The sequence below is a fragment of the Taurulus bubalis genome (assembly GCF_910589615.1).
Source record: "Taurulus bubalis genome assembly, chromosome: 12".
NCBI classification, from domain to species: domain Eukaryota; kingdom Metazoa; phylum Chordata; class Actinopteri; order Perciformes; family Cottidae; genus Taurulus; species Taurulus bubalis.
In genome coordinates, this window is record NC_136600.1 from 5082781 (window position 1) to 5100478 (window position 17698).

Consider the following 17698-nt stretch of genomic DNA (forward strand, 5'->3'; position numbering starts at 1 on the left):
AGTACAGGAGTAATGTGATCTCTCTTCATATCATCAGATACTTGATTTCTGAGGTGTTCTGGGCCGAGTAAAATAACTTCAGTCTTGTCCCAGTTCAGCAGCAGGAAGTTGCAGGTCATCCAGGTTTTGATGTCTTTAAGACACGCTTGAAGTTTAGCGACCTGGTGGATTTCATCTGGCTTGATCGACAGATATAGTTGAGTATCATCGGCATAACAGTGAAGGTTTATGGAGTGTTTTCTGATAATACTGCCTAAAGGAAGCATATATAAGGTGAATAAAATTGGTCCAAGCACAGAATCTTGTGGAACTCCATGGCAAACGGCGGTGGTAATTGAGGCCTCATCGTTTACAAATACAAACCGAGATCGATCTGATGAATACGACTATTTCAGGTTTGTAGTGGTTCAAAGCTGCAATATGACTTACTGCACTTTTTAAATCACTAGATGGGTATTATTCAGTGTACAGTCAATACATAAATACAACATTGTGGTGCTGCAGAGAGACCCTGGCCGACACATCATATTTTAAACATTGCGTTAAACAGTAAACAATGTTTGGTACAGATTTACACAAAAACTCCATAATCATGTGAAAGTTTTTCAATGAAAATGAGATTATGTAAAAATGTTGAAAATCATATCAGATGAGTATTCTCAGTATTCTTTCAGCCCCATTTCAGGTTTCCTACTTTCACGTTTCAGCCTTCTTTGGCTGGCGTAGCAAGTGTTTGGTCCTGTTGACGAAAGGCTCTTCCCTTCTTCTAGAGGACCGGACCGTGGCCTCGGAACCGACCCGCCTCCTCCTCCTGCTGCTCCTCCTGCTCCTCCTGCTGCTCCTCCTGCTCCGACTCCTCCTGCAGTATGCGGTGACTGAGACTGAGTCCCCCAGTGGATCCGGTAGCAGCAGCGGGCGTCGAGCTTAGATGAAGGATGAAGAGCCCGGTGCACAGATGCAGGGATGTGGAGCACGGGCGCGGCCAGGGCCGGACCGGGTCCGGGGCCAGCTGCCTGCAGGCCGAGCAGCGCATCCCTATCTCCAAAGACGTCATCACCTCCTCCGCGGCTTCCGCCATGTGGTTCATCAGGGACGTCTGTGGCATCGTGTGCGCCGTCATCACCTGGCTGCTGGTGTTGTACGCAGACTTTGTGGTGCTGTTCGTGATGCTGCTGCCCTCCAAGAATCTGACCTACAGCATCGTGAACGGGACCCTGTTCAACATTCTGGCCTTCCTCGCCCTCGCCTCCCACATCAGGGCCATGTGCACTGACCCCGTAAGTACACATTTAGATGTTTATTGTAGTGTGTGTCTGTACCATTACACAATTACTCATATTGCATATTTAAACACAACATTTCAGAAAACTTGTAATGCAAAAATTATTGTCTTAGTCAGCTGGGGAAGTTGCATAGTGATATCTATTAGTTCCATAGTTTACCCCTAAATGAAGGGTCTTTAGCTTCATGTTCTCCTTCATAAAATAATAACGGTATGTTTACTTAATTCATTGTGAAGATTAAAGAGCCGTATGACATCTACTGTGTGGTCATGTTTCTTTTCTGCCAGGGGGCGGTGCCAAAAGGGAACGCCACCAAGGAATACATAGAAAGCCTCCAGCTGAAACCAGGCCAGGTGGTCTACAAATGTCCCAAGTGCTGCAGCATCAAGCCGGACCGAGCGCACCACTGCAGGTTGGCTAAGGAGAGGACTCGGACCCGGGTCACAGCACAGCTTTATCATGAATTCTGACTTTTGGTTCATTTGTGCCAGAAGAGCAGGCCTCAGAACATAGTGCCCGTCGCTTTCTACCATGTCTAACTTGTGCACAGCTGCTGCTGTGTTGGAAAGTCGAGTCGGTCTCCATTCTATTACAATCACTTCTTTCCCTTCTCTCTCTCAGTGTTTGCAAACGCTGCATTCGCAAGATGGACCACCACTGCCCCTGGGTCAACAACTGTGTTGGGGAGAACAACCAAAAGTACTTTGTGCTCTTCACAGTAAGTCTGCTATAAACTGAAGCAGGTTTCCTGTTTGCACCAACACGTTGCCATCAGGTTGAGTTCACTGTGATCTTGGCTGGAGGAGTCTGTACTAGTGGCGTCTGTGATGCTTTACAGATGCAGACAGGAGGGATTACCCAGAACATGACTGCAGTGAGTGTATGTGATGAATCATTTTGTATTGTTGTTTTTGTTCAACCCAGATGTACATCGCACTCGTGTCTCTCCACTCTTTGCTCATGGTGGTCTTCCATTTCCTCTACTGCTTTGAAGATGATTGGACAAGTGAGTGTTCTGTTTCTTTTTTTACTTTTTCCTCAAGTACTTTCTAAACTGACAATGTTCTTTGAAATGTTTGTGTCAAGATGCACATTAAATAAAACAATAAATGACTCTTAACGTGATACAGAAACATATATATATATATATATATATATATATATATATATATATATATATATATATATATATATATATATATATATATATATATATATATATATATATATATATATATATATATATATATATATAACCGATCCAAATGATGTACAGAAAACGCCTGTAGTTACGGATGTTCTCTGTCTCTGGGCCACAGCTGCAGAATCTGTAGTTCTTCCTCCTGCCATCTGAGAGGAGGATGAACTACAGAATGCTTCTCTCAGCTTTGGTAGCTCGGGGGCTCAAAGCCGCTCAAACGGTTCTCGTCCCTTCTATATGTTCCCAACGCCGAATATCTTTACAGTGTAGCTTTGGAAGTGTTTTGGCTGGCCGTATATTCAGACTGCTGCTGCTCTTCTGGAGGAACCAGAATCATTCTGCCGTATTGGGCAGTTTTTCCTGTTTGCTCCAGCAGCCCAGAGACGGAGAGGGCCGTGTTGGTCCTCCTCACTGGGAAGAGGTCTGCCGAAGACCTTCAGGATCCTGAAGATATGCTGGAAAAAAGACAACCAAGAGCAGCAGGTCATTGTATCTGGAGCCAGCACTGAGACGAGGCTCAGGGTCTTCCTTCCTCTGTGAATTAAGGAGTGATTTCAGTGATTGTTGGGAGAAGGGGAAACACGGACCAAGGCGTGTTTTGTGAGTTTTATTTAGTGTGTTCATGATGAGTGACAGGGCGATTAAGGTCTCGAGATCAAGAGATCAACTTGAATTGTGAAGATGGACAGTTACATTTACATCGGTTTAGGTGTGAGAATATTTCCTTCTGACTGTGTGCGAGTTTGTTTTAGTTTTCTTTATCAACCGTAGCAATGCATCCCGGTCCATGTAGGCACAGACGGCCTACATCTTCCTGGGTCAATGTACCTGCCTCCCCCTTTCCCTCGAGCACCATCAGCTGTGGTAGTGTGCTGTAGTTCCTCATGCGGCCATCTTCTTTTTGCCCCTTCACTTCCCTTCCCCACCAGAGTGCAGTTCCTTCTCTCCTCCAGCAACAGTCATCCTCCTCATCCTCCTGTGCTTTGAGGCTCTCCTCTTCCTCATCTTCACTTCTGTGATGTTCGGCACCCAAGTCCACTCCATCTGTACCGACGAGACCGTAAGTGACCCATTCGATCCTCCTCCCTCTTATCTCAAATACTTCCTCCTGCTCTTCTCCCTTTACATCGTCCTCCTCCTGAGTTCTGCAGCCGGGTGTAGAGTCCACTGGATGACTGCACGTCTGAACTTTGACTGGAAACACTGTCTGAAGGGAGTAACTGCCAAAAAGAAAGAAACGTTGATATCTATGAGTGCTTTTGAATGTCAATGTGTGAATTCCACTAAATGACTCCGAATACCCTCGGCATTTGCTCGGAATTTCCTCATTTTGGCAGTTACCTCAAAAGTACAGTCCAAAGAAGAAAAGGTTCCTCAAACTCTGGAAATAGAATACAGAATAACAACAAAATCTAAATAGTAATGTTATCTTATGCTATTCATGTTTTTTTTTTTATACCAGTTATGTTTTGAAATACGACAAAATGCTTATTTTGTGTTTTAGTCAAATAGTTTCATTATATATGAATATTACGTCCTAACAAGGGTCAAACAATGGAGCCATGAATATGTAGCATAACCCAGACTGGTCTATGCTGCTGTCACTTCCTCTGCTGCGGACGTCGCTGTTGGCCAGAGGTAGTGGATCAAGATGTGATGTTTAGTCTGTCCATGTATCAGTGGAAGAAGGAATCATTCAGCCCGCTGTGTTGAGCTCACCAAACCAAACTCCCTTTCCTGCTTACAACTTCTTTTTGTCTGCAACTCCAGGTGAGATATACAGGAGGCATGTGATCTCTCCATCAAGGAGGACGGGTAGGATCCTCACAAGCAGCCACAGGAGGCTGTGGAGAGCTTTAGGAGTTTAGAAAGGGTTCACGTTTATATTTAGTGGGCTGAAGAAAGAAGAAAGTCGGTCTTTGGAATTTGGTTTGTGTAGCTGGTCACCAAAAGCCCACCAACTGAAGTTTGGTTGTCTCTCATTTTCAGGGCATAGAGCAGTTGAAAAAGGAAGAGAGAAGATGGGCTAAAAAAACTAAGTGGATGAACATGAGAGCAGTATTTGGACACCCTTTCTCCTTTTTGTGGTTTAGTCCGTTCTCCACCCCTGACCATGGGAAGGCCGAGACCTACCAGTATGTGGTGTGATCGAAGCCCCGCCCACCCTGAGGCAGCCGGTGGTCTCGTGCTGACCCTGATCTCCACGTATGTCCCTCACGTTAGCCATGGACAGCTTCCATCTGCTGCTGGTTTGCCATCCAAGTGCGCTTTGCGTTTATTTTTATGTTGCCTTGTGCATTGAGTTGCAGAGAAAAAGAAAGCACTTTCATTTTGCCAATCGTGTTTGAAAACACTGTGATAAATCTGTTTTTATTGTTATCTCTGTATCAGAAGCCTGTTTCCTCTGGCTTTCCCTCTGTAGAGTTAGTTCAGTTAGAAGACGTCGTCTCACTGATCCCTAGTGATGTCTGGCCATGCTGCTAGTTTTGGGTTCCATACTATGGAAGAAAAAAATTCAATGTAAAGCTGCCAATAAGAATTTCATTATTCAGAAATCTGACATATTTTCTTTAGTTAATCTACAAAATGTCAGAATAGTGTTAAACCCAGACGATCTGCATGGCTACAAACCACTGGTGGTCAGTGGAAAGTCTTTCTGCAGTTTGGACAAGTTGACCCTTTTTAAAGCATGCTGGGGTCAGACAGGGATCAGGGATCCAGATGTGGCCTCTGGGATGGGTTGGGTGAAGGGGTGGGTTCCAGCAGGTCATCAGATCCATTCTTTAGGCCACGAACGCTCTGAACACTTCAGCTGCAACACGTATTCAGTAACCGGGATCCTATTGCCAGTAGGAGCAAGCTCAACTTGTTGCCACTAGTTTTTGCAGCTGCCTCTGTTTAATGGGGCCAAATACAACACCTAAAGGAACCGTGTGCCAGCATTACTGTGGATGTTTGGTTTAATATCTTAGATATACCACGTTGTGCAAAACTAAGTCATTTGTCTTTTACTTACCTCATTCATACAACACGGCCATCAGCTCAGGGCCTCGACCAATCGGTTCCCTGTAATACTAGTTTCCCCCTGGATCATTCCACTGCTGCATCCCTCTGGACAATACCAGTATGTACTGGAAACACTGGGATCCGAACGATAAGACATCAGCATGGAAGGCATAAAAGAGACAAATTGATTCAAATGTCAGTGAACTGAGACAAAGTGAACCTGAGTGACGGCCTGAGAGCGGCGGCCCTGTGAGGCCCCTGTGGGCCCCTGAACATGTGTGTCCCTTAAGTGTTGTATTGGAGAGAGGAGGGAGAGAGAGAGAAATATGGGAGTTTTATTTATTTGGGAAATCTTTAACATGTAAAAAAAAAAAAAGTATTCAAATGTAACTTGTATGATGCCAGAGGGAACGCCGTATGTATATGTGAATATGTTCTGCATCAGCTGGACATGAGCTGCTTGTATTCTGCAGGACAGGAAGGTGGAGGAAGGAGTCCGGATGCTTTCTGCATCTTTGCACTCCTCGTTCATATGCTTATAGGAGCTGCTTGATACACAGGTTTAAGGGATTTCACCGTCGTGTTCTACGACATTTAAATACGTCAGTAGTGTCTAAGTGAGACTAAGCGTCCTCACTAGACCGCTAGTCCTGTAGCTGAGTGGTGGAGACGTGAAGTCATGTGACCTGGTGAGCTCCTCTAGCCCTGTAACGGGTTCACTTCTGCCAAAGTGGTTTCCATTTGAGAAAAATGTCTTGCTGTTCCATAAACGTTTGCCGCAGAGCTTATTTTCTGCAGTAATCCAGAAGCCAATGGGAACCAGTGTCATGCTGGAAAGCAACAGACGTCCTCTCTGCACCTCTCTAGTCCAGCTGCTTCAACACGGTTCACTTGCGCATTCATATTTACACACGTGCTAGAAATGCTAACTGGCACTTTATTTCTTTGTTAAAGATGCTCTCCTGTGTGAACTGCTCTCTTTGTTTCCATGCTCTGTTCTGTACCTTTGTTATCCGGATGCATGGTGGCGGTTACTGTAGTGATGTATTGTGAACCGGCCGGGACGATGACGCCACGTCGCTGCTAAGAGGGATGGTGGTGGAGATGTTTTTTTTTTTTTTTTTTTTTTTAACGGACATTTTAATTCTGAAAAATATGTCGGCACATGCGCAGGGAATAAATACTTCTCAGTTGCAAAGCAAAAACATGTGTTTGCTTGCTCCCCCTCATGTGTGGTTCCACCTGCTGGGGGTGAAGGTTCCAGAAGGTTCTGCTCTCCTGCACACAGTCCTCACTTCCTGCATCCACTGGCCTGTCATTCTCCCCATATCTACTCTGTAAACTGCCTCTTCCCATGCCATGTTCTCTCTACGTCATGCCTTTGCTTGGGTTGATAACTCGCTCTGCCAAAAGCGCTCTGAAGCAGACAACTCTTTGTAACCTTGAGGAGAGGTAAGCTTGCCACAGAGGTCACATGAGCCGTCCCGTCGAGCCTCAGTCCCCAGCATGCTCATCTCACCTTTTAGGCCAAAGTACGCTTCATTTATCCTTCGTTTGTTGTTGTTTCAGATTCTACCACACATTCTGAATGAGTGAGCTCTGTGTCACATGATTCATGCCCCATTCTGACCATTTGACTTGTTTGCGTCTTCTGCAGGTTTTATTTTATTTTCAAAGTGCATGTGAGTCATTTTGTACAGTGTTATTCATTTTGGGCATGTTTCTTAGAAAACAAATGAATCAGGACTGATGCAAAAGTACTTAAAGGATCAACTTCTTCCTATAGTTTTACACGATGCACATGTTTTATCAACATTGAAAGAGTAACCACAACTCCTGTCTTCACTGGCCTTTCACACAACAGCCAAAGATGGAGGACGAAGTCCAGCTGGGCTTCATGTCTGGCTCTTCAGACAGCCGAGTTGGACAAATCAAGTGGGAATCTTCTCGGAGGGTCACTTTCAAAGAATCAAGTTCGCACAAATTAATTAATACTACCTGCTTTGTTGAATGGCAAGCTATGCTAAGCTAATGGTGCTACACATTATTTCTCAGATAGTTTGGTGTCATCATCAGGATACATCACGACAATGAAGATGGGACTGTGATGGGTTGGCTGTTAGCGAGCTAATGCTCGTAGATGTGTTAGCGAGCTAATGCTCGTAGATGTGTTAGCGAGCTAATGCTCGTAGATGTGTTTTTAATGTAGTTCTACTGCATCACATTCCACGAGAGCACAACCTGCATATTGTCAGAAAACGCTTCAGTCTCACTTACAGGGATAACATCATCCTAAAACTCACATTTTCAGCTTTACAGTTCTGATAGATTGTGCAGTTTGGAACCGGCTCTCAACTGGATCCAGTTCTCGTTCTTGTTTGAAAGGTGGCTCAGTTCGAGTCCCCCGTTACCTCGAGTCAGACCCCGGTTTGTAGCCCATGGTGCGTCCAAGTCCCCGTCCCCTATCAAGCGTTCCCTCTTGAACCACCTGTGTCAAGATGCCATGGCTCATTCTGGTGACGCCTCATGGTGGCTGTTCTTCATGGCCAGTGAGGACCGGAGGACTGATTAGTGGCCGCTAGCTCCTTCAACATACGTATAATTAAAGAGTCTTGTAAAAGATCCAAAACTATCCTTTAATTAAAATCTAAAGGCCTGATGTGTCTGAGAAACAGGACCCGTTAGCTAAAACCCAGTGCGTTGGTTCCCCCGGTGTCCTCGTTGTGTTGGATGTGCATGTTCACAAAGACATCCGGCCCTCTTCACGTGTTCCCCTCTTCCCGTGTTTCCCTCAAACCCTCTTCACATGTTCCCCTCTTCCCGTATTCCCCTCAGACCCTCTTCACGTGTTCCCCTCAAACCCTCTTCACATGTTCCCCTCTTCCCGTGTTCCCCTCAGACCCTCTTCACATGTTCCCCTCTTCCCGTGTTCCCCTCAAACCCTCTTCACATGTTCCCCTCATCCCGTGTTCCCCTCAGACCCTCTTCACATGTTCCCCTCAGACCCTCTTCACATGTGCCCCTCTTCCCGTGTTCCCCTCAGACCCTCTTCACATGTGCCCCTCTTCCCGTGTTCCCCTCAGACCCTCTTCACATGTGCCCCTCTTCCCGTGTTCCCCTCAGACCCTCTTCATGTGTCCCCCTGAGACCTCAGACCCTCACTGTTGTGTCTCCACAGGGCATCGAGCGCCTGAAGGGCCAGACCGGGCTCTGGGCCAAGGTTCCCTGCTGGGAGGCCCTGCAGACGGCGTTCGGCGGCCCGCTCTCTCCGTCGTGGTGCAGCCCTTTCTCGGGGCTGAGCTGCAGGAGGGGCCCGCCGGAGCACGTCCCCGTCCCCCAGGGGCCGATCATCGAGGAGGACGTCATCGAGATGCCGCTCTACTAGCTGCGGGAGGGAAGACGCTCGGTTCCGTCGCAGCACCCGTCCCGCCAGACGTTTGGGAATTGCTGGACTTCAGACTCTACCGGGGGCTTTCTAGAAAGAGAATCTACCTGGAAGTTGTATTTATATTTTTTTATACCTGGAAGAATTTCTGTACGTGAAAATATCACACGTACGACGTCATCTTTCTCTTCCAGCGCCGGCAGTAAACTTAGACTTTTGTGAAAACCTTTTCCAAACCAGCATCTTGGGTCCTTTTATGGCGATGAGGAGGCGGAGCACCATCCTTCACTTCTGCAAAGTGCTCCCTGACTTGAGGCGAGCAGGCGGTGACTGTGCCCAATCTCAATCTCCCCCCTAAACCAGGGGTGTCAAAAATACGGACAGCGGGCCAGATCTGGCCCGCCAGGGGGTCCAGTCTGGCCCGCGGATAATTGTTGAAATTGCAGAAAAAAAGAAAGAAAGCTGAGCTGGGTCTCGAACCACTGGGCACGCTAGGGCTGTGCGACCGGTATACCAGTCTCAGTTGTGCGTACGGTATGAATTGTTCACATACCGTCATACCGGTCGCCGTTGTTTAGCAGCAACAACATTTAAGTCAGAATTCATTAGACCACTGACATTACTATAAATATTGCTCAACTGCGAGGGAATCTGCAGAGGAGAGCCCAGGCAGGTAAACAGTGGGCTGATGTCTGAATTTTTGGTCTTTATGTTTCTAGTTTATTGTAAAAATACCTTTTTAAAATAGGGTTTATCATCCAAAAACCTTCACCAATGATTTAAACAGAGAAATATTGTCATTATGTATGCGTTAATATGCTTTGATTTTACTGGTCCGGCCCACTTGAGATCAAATTGGGCAGCATGCGGCCCCTTCACTAACATGAGTTTGACACCCCTGCCCTAAACCCTCAAACCCTGAACCCTCAGGGATTTACTGACGTCAGCCGCTAAGTGGCTGAGCGCGAGAGTCTGTGAGGGCTTGAACTGGTGCGAATATGAATGGGACAGCACTTTGCTGCAACATATCAAGTGACTACATAACAACATATTGTGTACAATTGTGTATTTATTTTATTATTCACTGATTTGAATGTCTTCCTTACAAGATGAGAAGTCATTTTAAATGTTTACTTGTTTTTGTCAAAACAAAATGTGTGATTTCTGGTTTTATTTCTCTGATTTCATGTGTCTTTATCTTTTAATCCGTAATGTTCTGGTGAAAATGTATTTTATCGGGCTGAACGCCCACGTGTCTCTTTGTTTAACTTTTTTTTTTTTTTTACGTCTTCATGCTTCCATTGGGAACTGAGTGTTTAACGTCACATTGCAATGATTTGTGGGTAATTCCCTTAGGCAAAGTCAGCATCTAATGCTGACTTATGGAAAGGGCTCAAAATGGACTCTAGCACTCTACGGTGTGATAATGGGACAGAACTAAACCCTCAATGACTTTGCGGGAGCGCGCCTCAAAGTCCGTAAGGGTGGTGATTGAGATTGTGCCTCTGACTCTGGTGAACGCCACTGAAAGAGGATTTTACTTCACGTTCTGCCTTAACACGGAGGCCCCGCCCTCACCGGCCGTGTGGAGCAGGTAACCGGTGAAGGGCTTTACAGGGGCTGCTGCTGCGGCGCTCCTGTTATCACGTTCACAGTATTTTAACAAATTGTGTTTCATTTTTTAAATTCTAAAATAGATATGCACATTTCATATGTCTGCACATTACGATCACCATTCAAAAAAAAGATGTTGCCCTTAATAAGAATCATAAAACAGCATTGAGTGACTTTTCTCTGTTTTTACAAACTTCCATGACAATTATTTACCATAAAAATGTATGAAATTCAACTTGATTGTTTGAATCAGTCGTCTGCACATTCATCGGGCCAAACAGGACGAGCCGCCACAAGCTGTTTGTTTTATTAGTTATTTGTTGTTTAGTTTTCAGAAATGTATTTTCTAAATATTTCATTGTTTCTCTGTGCATTGCTTTCTACCAGTGTCATATTTGATACCACCTCTAGATGGTGCCACATCTAAAATGTAACTTAATACATTTAACCAAGTTTTTTATTCTGAAATGTGGAGTTATAAAATATAATATTAAATATTTTTCCCACAACCAGGACTTGCATGTCTAGACATTTTGTGTTCCAGCAACTTCCTGTTTTTGTATTTCTGCCAGCATGTCGATATCCATGTCACTCACAAAAAGTGATGAACAATATCACTGGTTCGAGTCCCTCCAGGTCAGAGCAGGTCTGTCACTCCAGCTGAAGTAAAGCCACTTTATTTATAGAGCATATATACTGAAACAAACGTGACACAAAGTGCTTTACAAAGAAATGAATCAAACAGAAAGAATGAAACGAAAACACCCTTTTGACCTCTTTCATCAGACATTTTCCCGGACATTCACCGTGTTTCCGTAGAGTTGAAACTCATCGCCAGCTGACTCCACCTTGAACCTGTTCAGCCTCGATTGACGCAGAGCGACCGGTGTCTTCAGTGTGTTGCTTATCCTTGATGTGTGAGCCATCAGCTCTGGGACATGGTCCATTGTCTCATGGTCCACTATCTGTCACATGGTCCACTGTCTCTCAGGGAGCTACTTGTCCTTCTGGCCCTCCGGCGAGGCCGTCTGCACGGCTCCGTGGAGCAGCAGCAGTCCGCACAGCGTGAGAAAGAGTCCCGCCCACCACAGAGCTACATGGCTCTCTCCAAACATCAGCCTCCCCAGGACGGCCTGGACACAGGGACACAAGACGGACGTGAGACAACTGGTCTCTCACAGGCCTGTTAGGAAGTAGAGAAGGTGCAAGGGCTTACTGAGGAGATGAAGTTGGATGCAGCGGTGGTGACCGTGGCTCTGGCCGAGGAGGAGCAGTGCCGGAGGGCCTTGGAGAAGAAGGTCCACATGACGGCGTTGCAGGCGAACAGCAGGCCGGCGCACAGCAGCCGCAGCGGGATGTGGAGCTGCAGAGTAAGCGCATTCAGCCACGTTCACTTTGGACGCCATGTTTTAGCACGAGTCTACGCCATGAAGACGTGACCATAAGGGCCACCCCCTTCAGGAGGTCTGTTCCGGCTCAAGACGGCAGCTGCCTTCACAAAGTGGGTACCGTTGCACAGGGGCGGTTTTGGGCACGGGCGAACCCGGGCAGCCGCTCGGGGCGACACTTTTTCATGTCACGTGGGGGGGCGGCAAAATATATATCATCTGGGACACGAAGCGGACTGTGTGGGGAATTGGCAAATTGGCGCTCCCTGCAGCTGCAGGCGACCCTGCTTGCTAATAAGGTGCCGTCTACAGATCATGTGTGAGGGGGGGAAGGGGAGGGGGCGCATTTTCGCGGACCGGCCTTCACGGTGTGGGCGAAAAAAATGACGTAATACGACCGGCATAAAGACAATTCTAAAGTGCATAAAGACACATCTCACCATGACGCTGCATTAGTGGAGCCCTGAGCTTGTTTCTCTGCTACGAGCCGGTCCCATCTCGGGGTGACGGGAGAAAAAGACCAGTCTACTGACTCTACTCCGTAACTTAAACCTTTATGTGCACTCGGTCACTTCATTAAAACTAGGGGTGGGAATCACCAGAGGTCCCACGATTCGATTCTATCACGATACTTGGGTCCTGATTCGATACTATCACGATTCTGCGATATATTGAGTATTGCGATGTTATTCCCTTTTTTTCACCGCAAATTGTCCCCAAAGTAAATTTTTGTCAACATATTGTTGTATTGTCAAGCAGACAAACTGACCAACACTTTCATAAATGTTGCACCTGACAAAGTGAACTGCTTGTGTTTCAGTCTGCATAGTCGCGTCATTCGAGCTGGACGCGCCAGAGAGGGGGCGGGGCTTATCTCTGTGGTTTATCTCCGTGCAAAGAGTTTCCATTTCTGCCTCCACCATGAGAATAACTACTATTTCTGCGTTATACTTGTTGTGGAAATCCCAAAGAGGTCGGAGCATCAAACGCCGTCGTGTCTGGGGTCATAATATTACTTCTCCATGAACTGCGTCGGGACAGGCCTGGGACAAAAATTCGGCCCTGGACTTTTTGGTCCAGACTGACCCACCACAATCCGCGCGCAGATACTGTGCCAACTCGGTCCGTTGATGTACTGTACATATAATCACACAAGCCCTTAATAACACTACTATACTGGAATCGGTCATTGTCTCCTTGTCTCTTATTTGATGTAATTTAATCTGAAAATTTCCATAAATGAGTGTTGAAAAAAAAAGAAAAGCAAGGACAATAAACCATAAACACTGACAGAAACACTTAAAACACTTTAACTCTGGTGACCTGATTTGTAATTATAATTAATTATAATTAATCAGGATAGTATATTATTTTCCAACACTTTAGAACTAGATTTACACCACATGCTATCTATTATGTCAAGTAAAGTTCATAGACAACGTTTCTGAACATTTAGTGAATGAGTGTTTATCCACAACATGTTAGCTAGCACACTCACCTGCTATCACCACCACCAATCTCCTCCTCCCCCGTCTGTATGTTGTAACTTGTTTTATTACATTATTTACTCTTATTGTGAAGAGCATGGAAACAGGAAGTGCTTTTACTTTGAAGGCAGAAAGTACAATGATACGTGCTTGTTGACGCTAACTAATGTTGAATGTTACGTGTGGAAAATATATACATGTCGGGTGCAAGAGCGCGTTCTCAATGCTTTAACAGTTGTAATACTGCAGTTCACCAGTAGAGGGAGTCCGTTCATACAGACGTGTCTTGTCCTCATTAGAAGCTCCACACCTCTTGAGAGGGACCCGCCGCGTCCGGCGCAGCCAAAGCCCCGGAGCCGGAGGCTACGCCACCGCCGCCGGCCCCCGCAGCAGCAGACATGTTTATTATATTTCTGCTCTTAGCAGCATCAGTTGCGAGAGCTTTTTTTTTTCCCTCAGTTTTTCTGCACCACCTTTTCGTTTTTTCTCCATGTTTGCTTTCTCTTCTCTCTCACAGATTGCTAATGATGTGTCATTAGCTCATCATTAAAGGTGATTGGACGAGGGGGGTCTGGAAAATGCGTGGGTGGGACTACTGGGCCTATCATAGGGCCACTGGGCCTCTTATGCGTCTTTACATACACAAAAAAAAAGGTCAGCCACTGCCGGCCCATTACTGACCGGCCCACCGGGAGTTTTCGGTACTCCCTATGGCCAATCCACCACTGCGCCGGGATGACGGTGTTACGGATCAACAGGCGGCCGTGGTAACTGGCGACTTTCAGCCGGAAGTCACCAGTTAACACGGCCGCCTGTTGATCCGTAACACGGTCCGCTTCCAGCAGCCAGTTTGATTCATGCTGAGTTAACGTCTTTGACTAGCGCCGTGTTGCGGATGTTGTCCTGTGCGCCGTGCAGCAGATGTGCAGCAGCGCCGCTACGAGTGACAGGAAGTATTTTACCTGTTTATAACTATCAAACTCTTATGAAGAGGAGACAAAAAATAGTCATGTGTCGGCTACATTGAGATCAATTAAAAGCACAACTATGCAAACCTTGAACACTGTCTATAAATGTGGCTCATGTGGTAGAGTGTTCGCCCTGTAATCACAAGGTAGCAGGTTTGATCCCTGTCTTCACGTGAGTTTTACATTTTAAACGCATATCTTTTGCTATGTGAGCTCCTCAAACGGAGGAGGATCCGTCTTCATAGCGGACGCCTCAGTGTCTCATGAGCTGCCACAGAACCAGCAGCAGGAGTTTAGTCTGGAGACTTGATCAGCTTCCTGAAAGTATATTTACTTTGCTCAGTTTACTGCAGCAGTTGAGGAATCGCTCTTCTGCAGCTCGACACCTTTCAGCAGATGCTTGTTCTGGAAGAGTCTTTCAACATTACATTTTTAGTTTTTTGCTAATTTCTCGCCACATATCAAGCAGACAGGTCAGCAGCATCGTTGGCAGTGAAAGCAAATTAATACGTCCACGCAGAATTAAACGCTCCACTTTCCTCCGTGACTTTTCTTTTTTCCTGAAGCCAGCACGTTTTTCTGGATATTCTGACCCACAATCCTTTGCACAGCAAATATATGAGCAAGCGCATCATAGTTCAAGGTGCCTTGTAATGAGGAAGTAGAATGTATCAATTAAATATCCATCATGAACAGTAGTACTTTGTACATGTAAAAGTATGACTTTTCCTGGCAAACTGCATATAAAGCTAGTACGAGCACTGTTGTGTTGGTCCATTGAAGACCCTTGAACTGGACGTGAAGTTGGTCTCACCCAATCACAGGCTGAAGCGACACCGCGGGTTCGAGTCCCGCCGCTGAGCCCCGCCTCGCACATGTCTCTCAGGTAGTCCGCCCCGAGGGACAGCTTGGCGGACAGCGAGGCCGCGGCCCCCAGAGAGCCCGCCAGCAGCGCGCACACGGAGCCTGACACCATGTTGAACGGCACACACCACCGGAAGAGGAGTCTGTGGGAGATACACATCAACGCTAGAGCATGCGGATGCGATACCGAGATCTTTTCAAAATAAAATGAAATCAATAGCTCCGAAGCATAGAGCTCACCCACGTAAAGGGGACAATCAAATATCACGTGCAATTTGATGTATCATGTTGTGCAGTAATATCATAATAGCCTTTATTAGTCATGGAACTAAATCACAACAACAACGTTCTGGGGTGCCGATAATTACCACAGCACAGGCTTTTATTTTGAAGACAACTTCCGGTCACGTTTCCTCCGGCTTTACGTCTGAAGTCACGTGTTCGCAGCGGCCCGTCTTGATGACGTAGCTGTGTTTTGGTGAACCGTCCGCTTCTGGCCTGCTCTTCACTCCTCTCGACATGAACAGAAACAAGGCCAGCGGCGTCTCGTGGGTGAAGCCGGCGGAACCGAGCTTTCTGAAGAAGTTCAAAAGCGACGTGGGCTACAAAGCAGGACCGGACGTGGACACCAAGGTGCGTGGGTCCACTTCTGGCCACACGGAGCCTGCAGCGCAGCTTCTCTGCTCCCGGCCTTGTGTTTGTGTGGTTTAGTGTCAGTCTGCTGCCTACGTCATTCATGGCATCGGAACAAGACACGGCCGCGCGCATTGGACCCGCGCGCAGTGGACTGCGCGCCGCGTCGTCCCCTCCGGTGAATGAACGGGGCTCTCTCTCGGTGTCCCGCTAAAGAACCCTTTGTCTGTTTGATCCCTTCAGCGCGAGGCGATGCCGACACTGGACGACAGCGGGAGCGACCGCGAGGACGAGTTGCCTCAAGTTGTGGTTCTGAAAGGAGGAGACCTGAGCGCAGAGGACATGAAGAAGCTGAAGGGCGACCTGCGTGCTGGAGGCGCGGAGAAGGGTGAGTTCTACTAGATGTGTGAATCACGTTACTGCTGCAACATCATGCAACATCTCCACATGCAACATCTCCACAGGCAGCACTGTTGGTGACTCCTCCATCTTGTCTCTCAGAGGATGAACCTCCTGCTGACGGTAAAATCCTGTTCAAGAAACCCGCCAAGCGTTCCTCTGACAAATTCAAGGGCATCACCGCCAGTTCCAGCAAGAAGAAGAAAAAGAGTAATGGGGGAGAGAAGAAGAAGAAGGAGGAGGAGCAGCGTGAGGAGGGGGGTGAGGAGGAGGAGGAGGTGGTGGAGGAGAAGAAAGGGGAGGAGAAGGAGGTGAAGTCTGGGAAGACGGTGAAGAATACCAGCCTTCTGTCATTTGGAGGAGACGAGGAGGACGAGGAGGACTAGCTGAGCGTTTCACTGGACTTCATCACGCAGCCGGTCATTCTGTTTTTCTGTATTCCTGCATGTCTACGCCCACTGACTACATACAACCCTCCGTTCATTTTAGTCCAAAAACAATGTCTTGATTCATGATTAGTTTTTTACTCCACTTGGTCATTCAGATGGCGTAATGTTTACTACCTCAAAGAGTTTCACGTCAAAGCCCTTTGAGATGGTTCCTTCTTGAAATATTTAGCAGAACTGAGAACGTTCACGTGAAGTGATTTTCATACTGAAATAAACGGACGTATAAAAACAACGTGTCGGCAGAAGATTAGGCAATTTGTAGTCGCTGGGCTGAAAACACAGAAGCACCCGTTTAGTCCTCTTTCATCGAGAACATGAGGTGCTTCTACTCAAACTATGCAACTTATTCTGATCGATGGAAATCAGGCAAACATTAAATTATGAGTTCCTTTCATTCTTTCTTGCCAAATTTGAACAGTCAATCACTGGATGGCTGAAGTTATTTGCAATAATCTGTTGAAAAGGAAATTAAAAATAATACATTTGATCTTTTATGACTAATATTCTTGAGGTTGAATCCAAACGGACACACTTCCGGTGCTCTTGGTGCCCCCCTCACCCCGGGGGTCCCCTCACCCCGGGGGTCGTCACAACCCTGCGTGTTTTCTGCGAGTAGCGTGGGGCTCATTGTGGAATTTCCCAGCTCATTCAATGATGTATTGAATGTATTCAAAGTGAGCAGTTTGTGTAGAAACATGTGTAAAACTGTATGTTTTTTTAAAATGTGGATTTGTTTTTATTGTGTGCATTTTTTAAAACATGGCTGTAACATTTGAAAATAAAAAAAACATTAAATCAACTGTCCAACATCCTGTTGTCAGCTGCTTGTTTTAAATATATATCATGTACAGTCAGGTCCATAAATATTTGGACATTGACACATTTTTCATTATTTTGGCTCTGTACACCACAACAATGGAGTTGAAATGAAACAATTCAATTACTTTTGGTCCCTTAAAGAGGGTGGCCACATTTGAATTTGTTGTAGTTCCTACACCGTTCACCGGATTTGGATGGAAAT

General features: G+C 46.3%; 3 protein-coding genes across 3 annotated transcripts; 2 read left to right on the forward strand and 1 right to left on the reverse strand.

Annotated features, from left to right (window-relative positions):
- Window positions 1–935: 935 nt before the first annotated feature.
- On the forward strand, window positions 936–10998 carry LOC306744943 (palmitoyltransferase ZDHHC3-A-like; the record flags this gene model as incomplete). The annotated part of the gene is made up of 6 exons (XM_079227650.1): window positions 936–1277; window positions 1571–1695; window positions 1905–2001; window positions 2208–2289; window positions 3414–3544; window positions 8669–10998. The coding sequence occupies 6 exons, from the start codon at window positions 936–938 to the stop codon at window positions 8873–8875; spliced, it is 984 nt and encodes a 327-aa protein (XP_079083776.1). The 3' UTR covers window positions 8876–10998.
- Window positions 10999–11150: 152 nt separating this feature from the next.
- Window positions 11151–15687, reverse strand: LOC306744812 (transmembrane protein 42-like). The gene is made up of 4 exons (XM_079227499.1): window positions 15565–15687; window positions 15147–15339; window positions 11706–11852; window positions 11151–11622 (listed from the first exon to the last, which is right to left on the reverse strand). Exons 2-4 carry the CDS (start codon window positions 15306–15308, stop codon window positions 11485–11487), a joined length of 447 nt encoding a protein of 148 aa, XP_079083625.1. The 5' UTR covers window positions 15309–15339; window positions 15565–15687; the 3' UTR covers window positions 11151–11484.
- Window positions 15688–15701: 14 nt separating this feature from the next.
- kiaa1143 (KIAA1143 ortholog) lies at window positions 15702–17472 on the forward strand. The gene is made up of 3 exons (XM_079227500.1): window positions 15702–15829; window positions 16073–16217; window positions 16331–17472. Exons 1-3 carry the CDS (start codon window positions 15716–15718, stop codon window positions 16612–16614), a joined length of 543 nt encoding a protein of 180 aa, XP_079083626.1. The 5' UTR covers window positions 15702–15715; the 3' UTR covers window positions 16615–17472.
- Window positions 17473–17698: the final 226 nt, after the last annotated feature.

Excerpts from the sequence above, each read along its gene's own strand:
- LOC306744812 (XM_079227499.1), bottom strand. The coding sequence starts at position 15,308 with ATGGTGTCAGGCTCCGTGTGCGCGCTGCTGGCGGGCTCTCTGGGGGCC. Across the intron at positions 11,853-15,146 it reads TCGCTTCAGCCTGTGATTGG|CTCCACATCCCGCTGCGGCT; the intron begins GTGAGACCAACT and ends CTTACTCTGCAG. Across the intron at positions 11,623-11,705 it reads CATCCAACTTCATCTCCTCA|GCCGTCCTGGGGAGGCTGAT; the intron begins GTAAGCCCTTGC and ends CCCTGTGTCCAG.
- kiaa1143 (XM_079227500.1), top strand. The coding sequence starts at position 15,716 with ATGAACAGAAACAAGGCCAGCGGCGTCTCGTGGGTGAAGCCGGCGGAA. Across the intron at positions 15,830-16,072 it reads GACCGGACGTGGACACCAAG|CGCGAGGCGATGCCGACACT; the intron begins GTGCGTGGGTCC and ends TGATCCCTTCAG. Across the intron at positions 16,218-16,330 it reads TGCTGGAGGCGCGGAGAAGG|AGGATGAACCTCCTGCTGAC; the intron begins GTGAGTTCTACT and ends CTTGTCTCTCAG.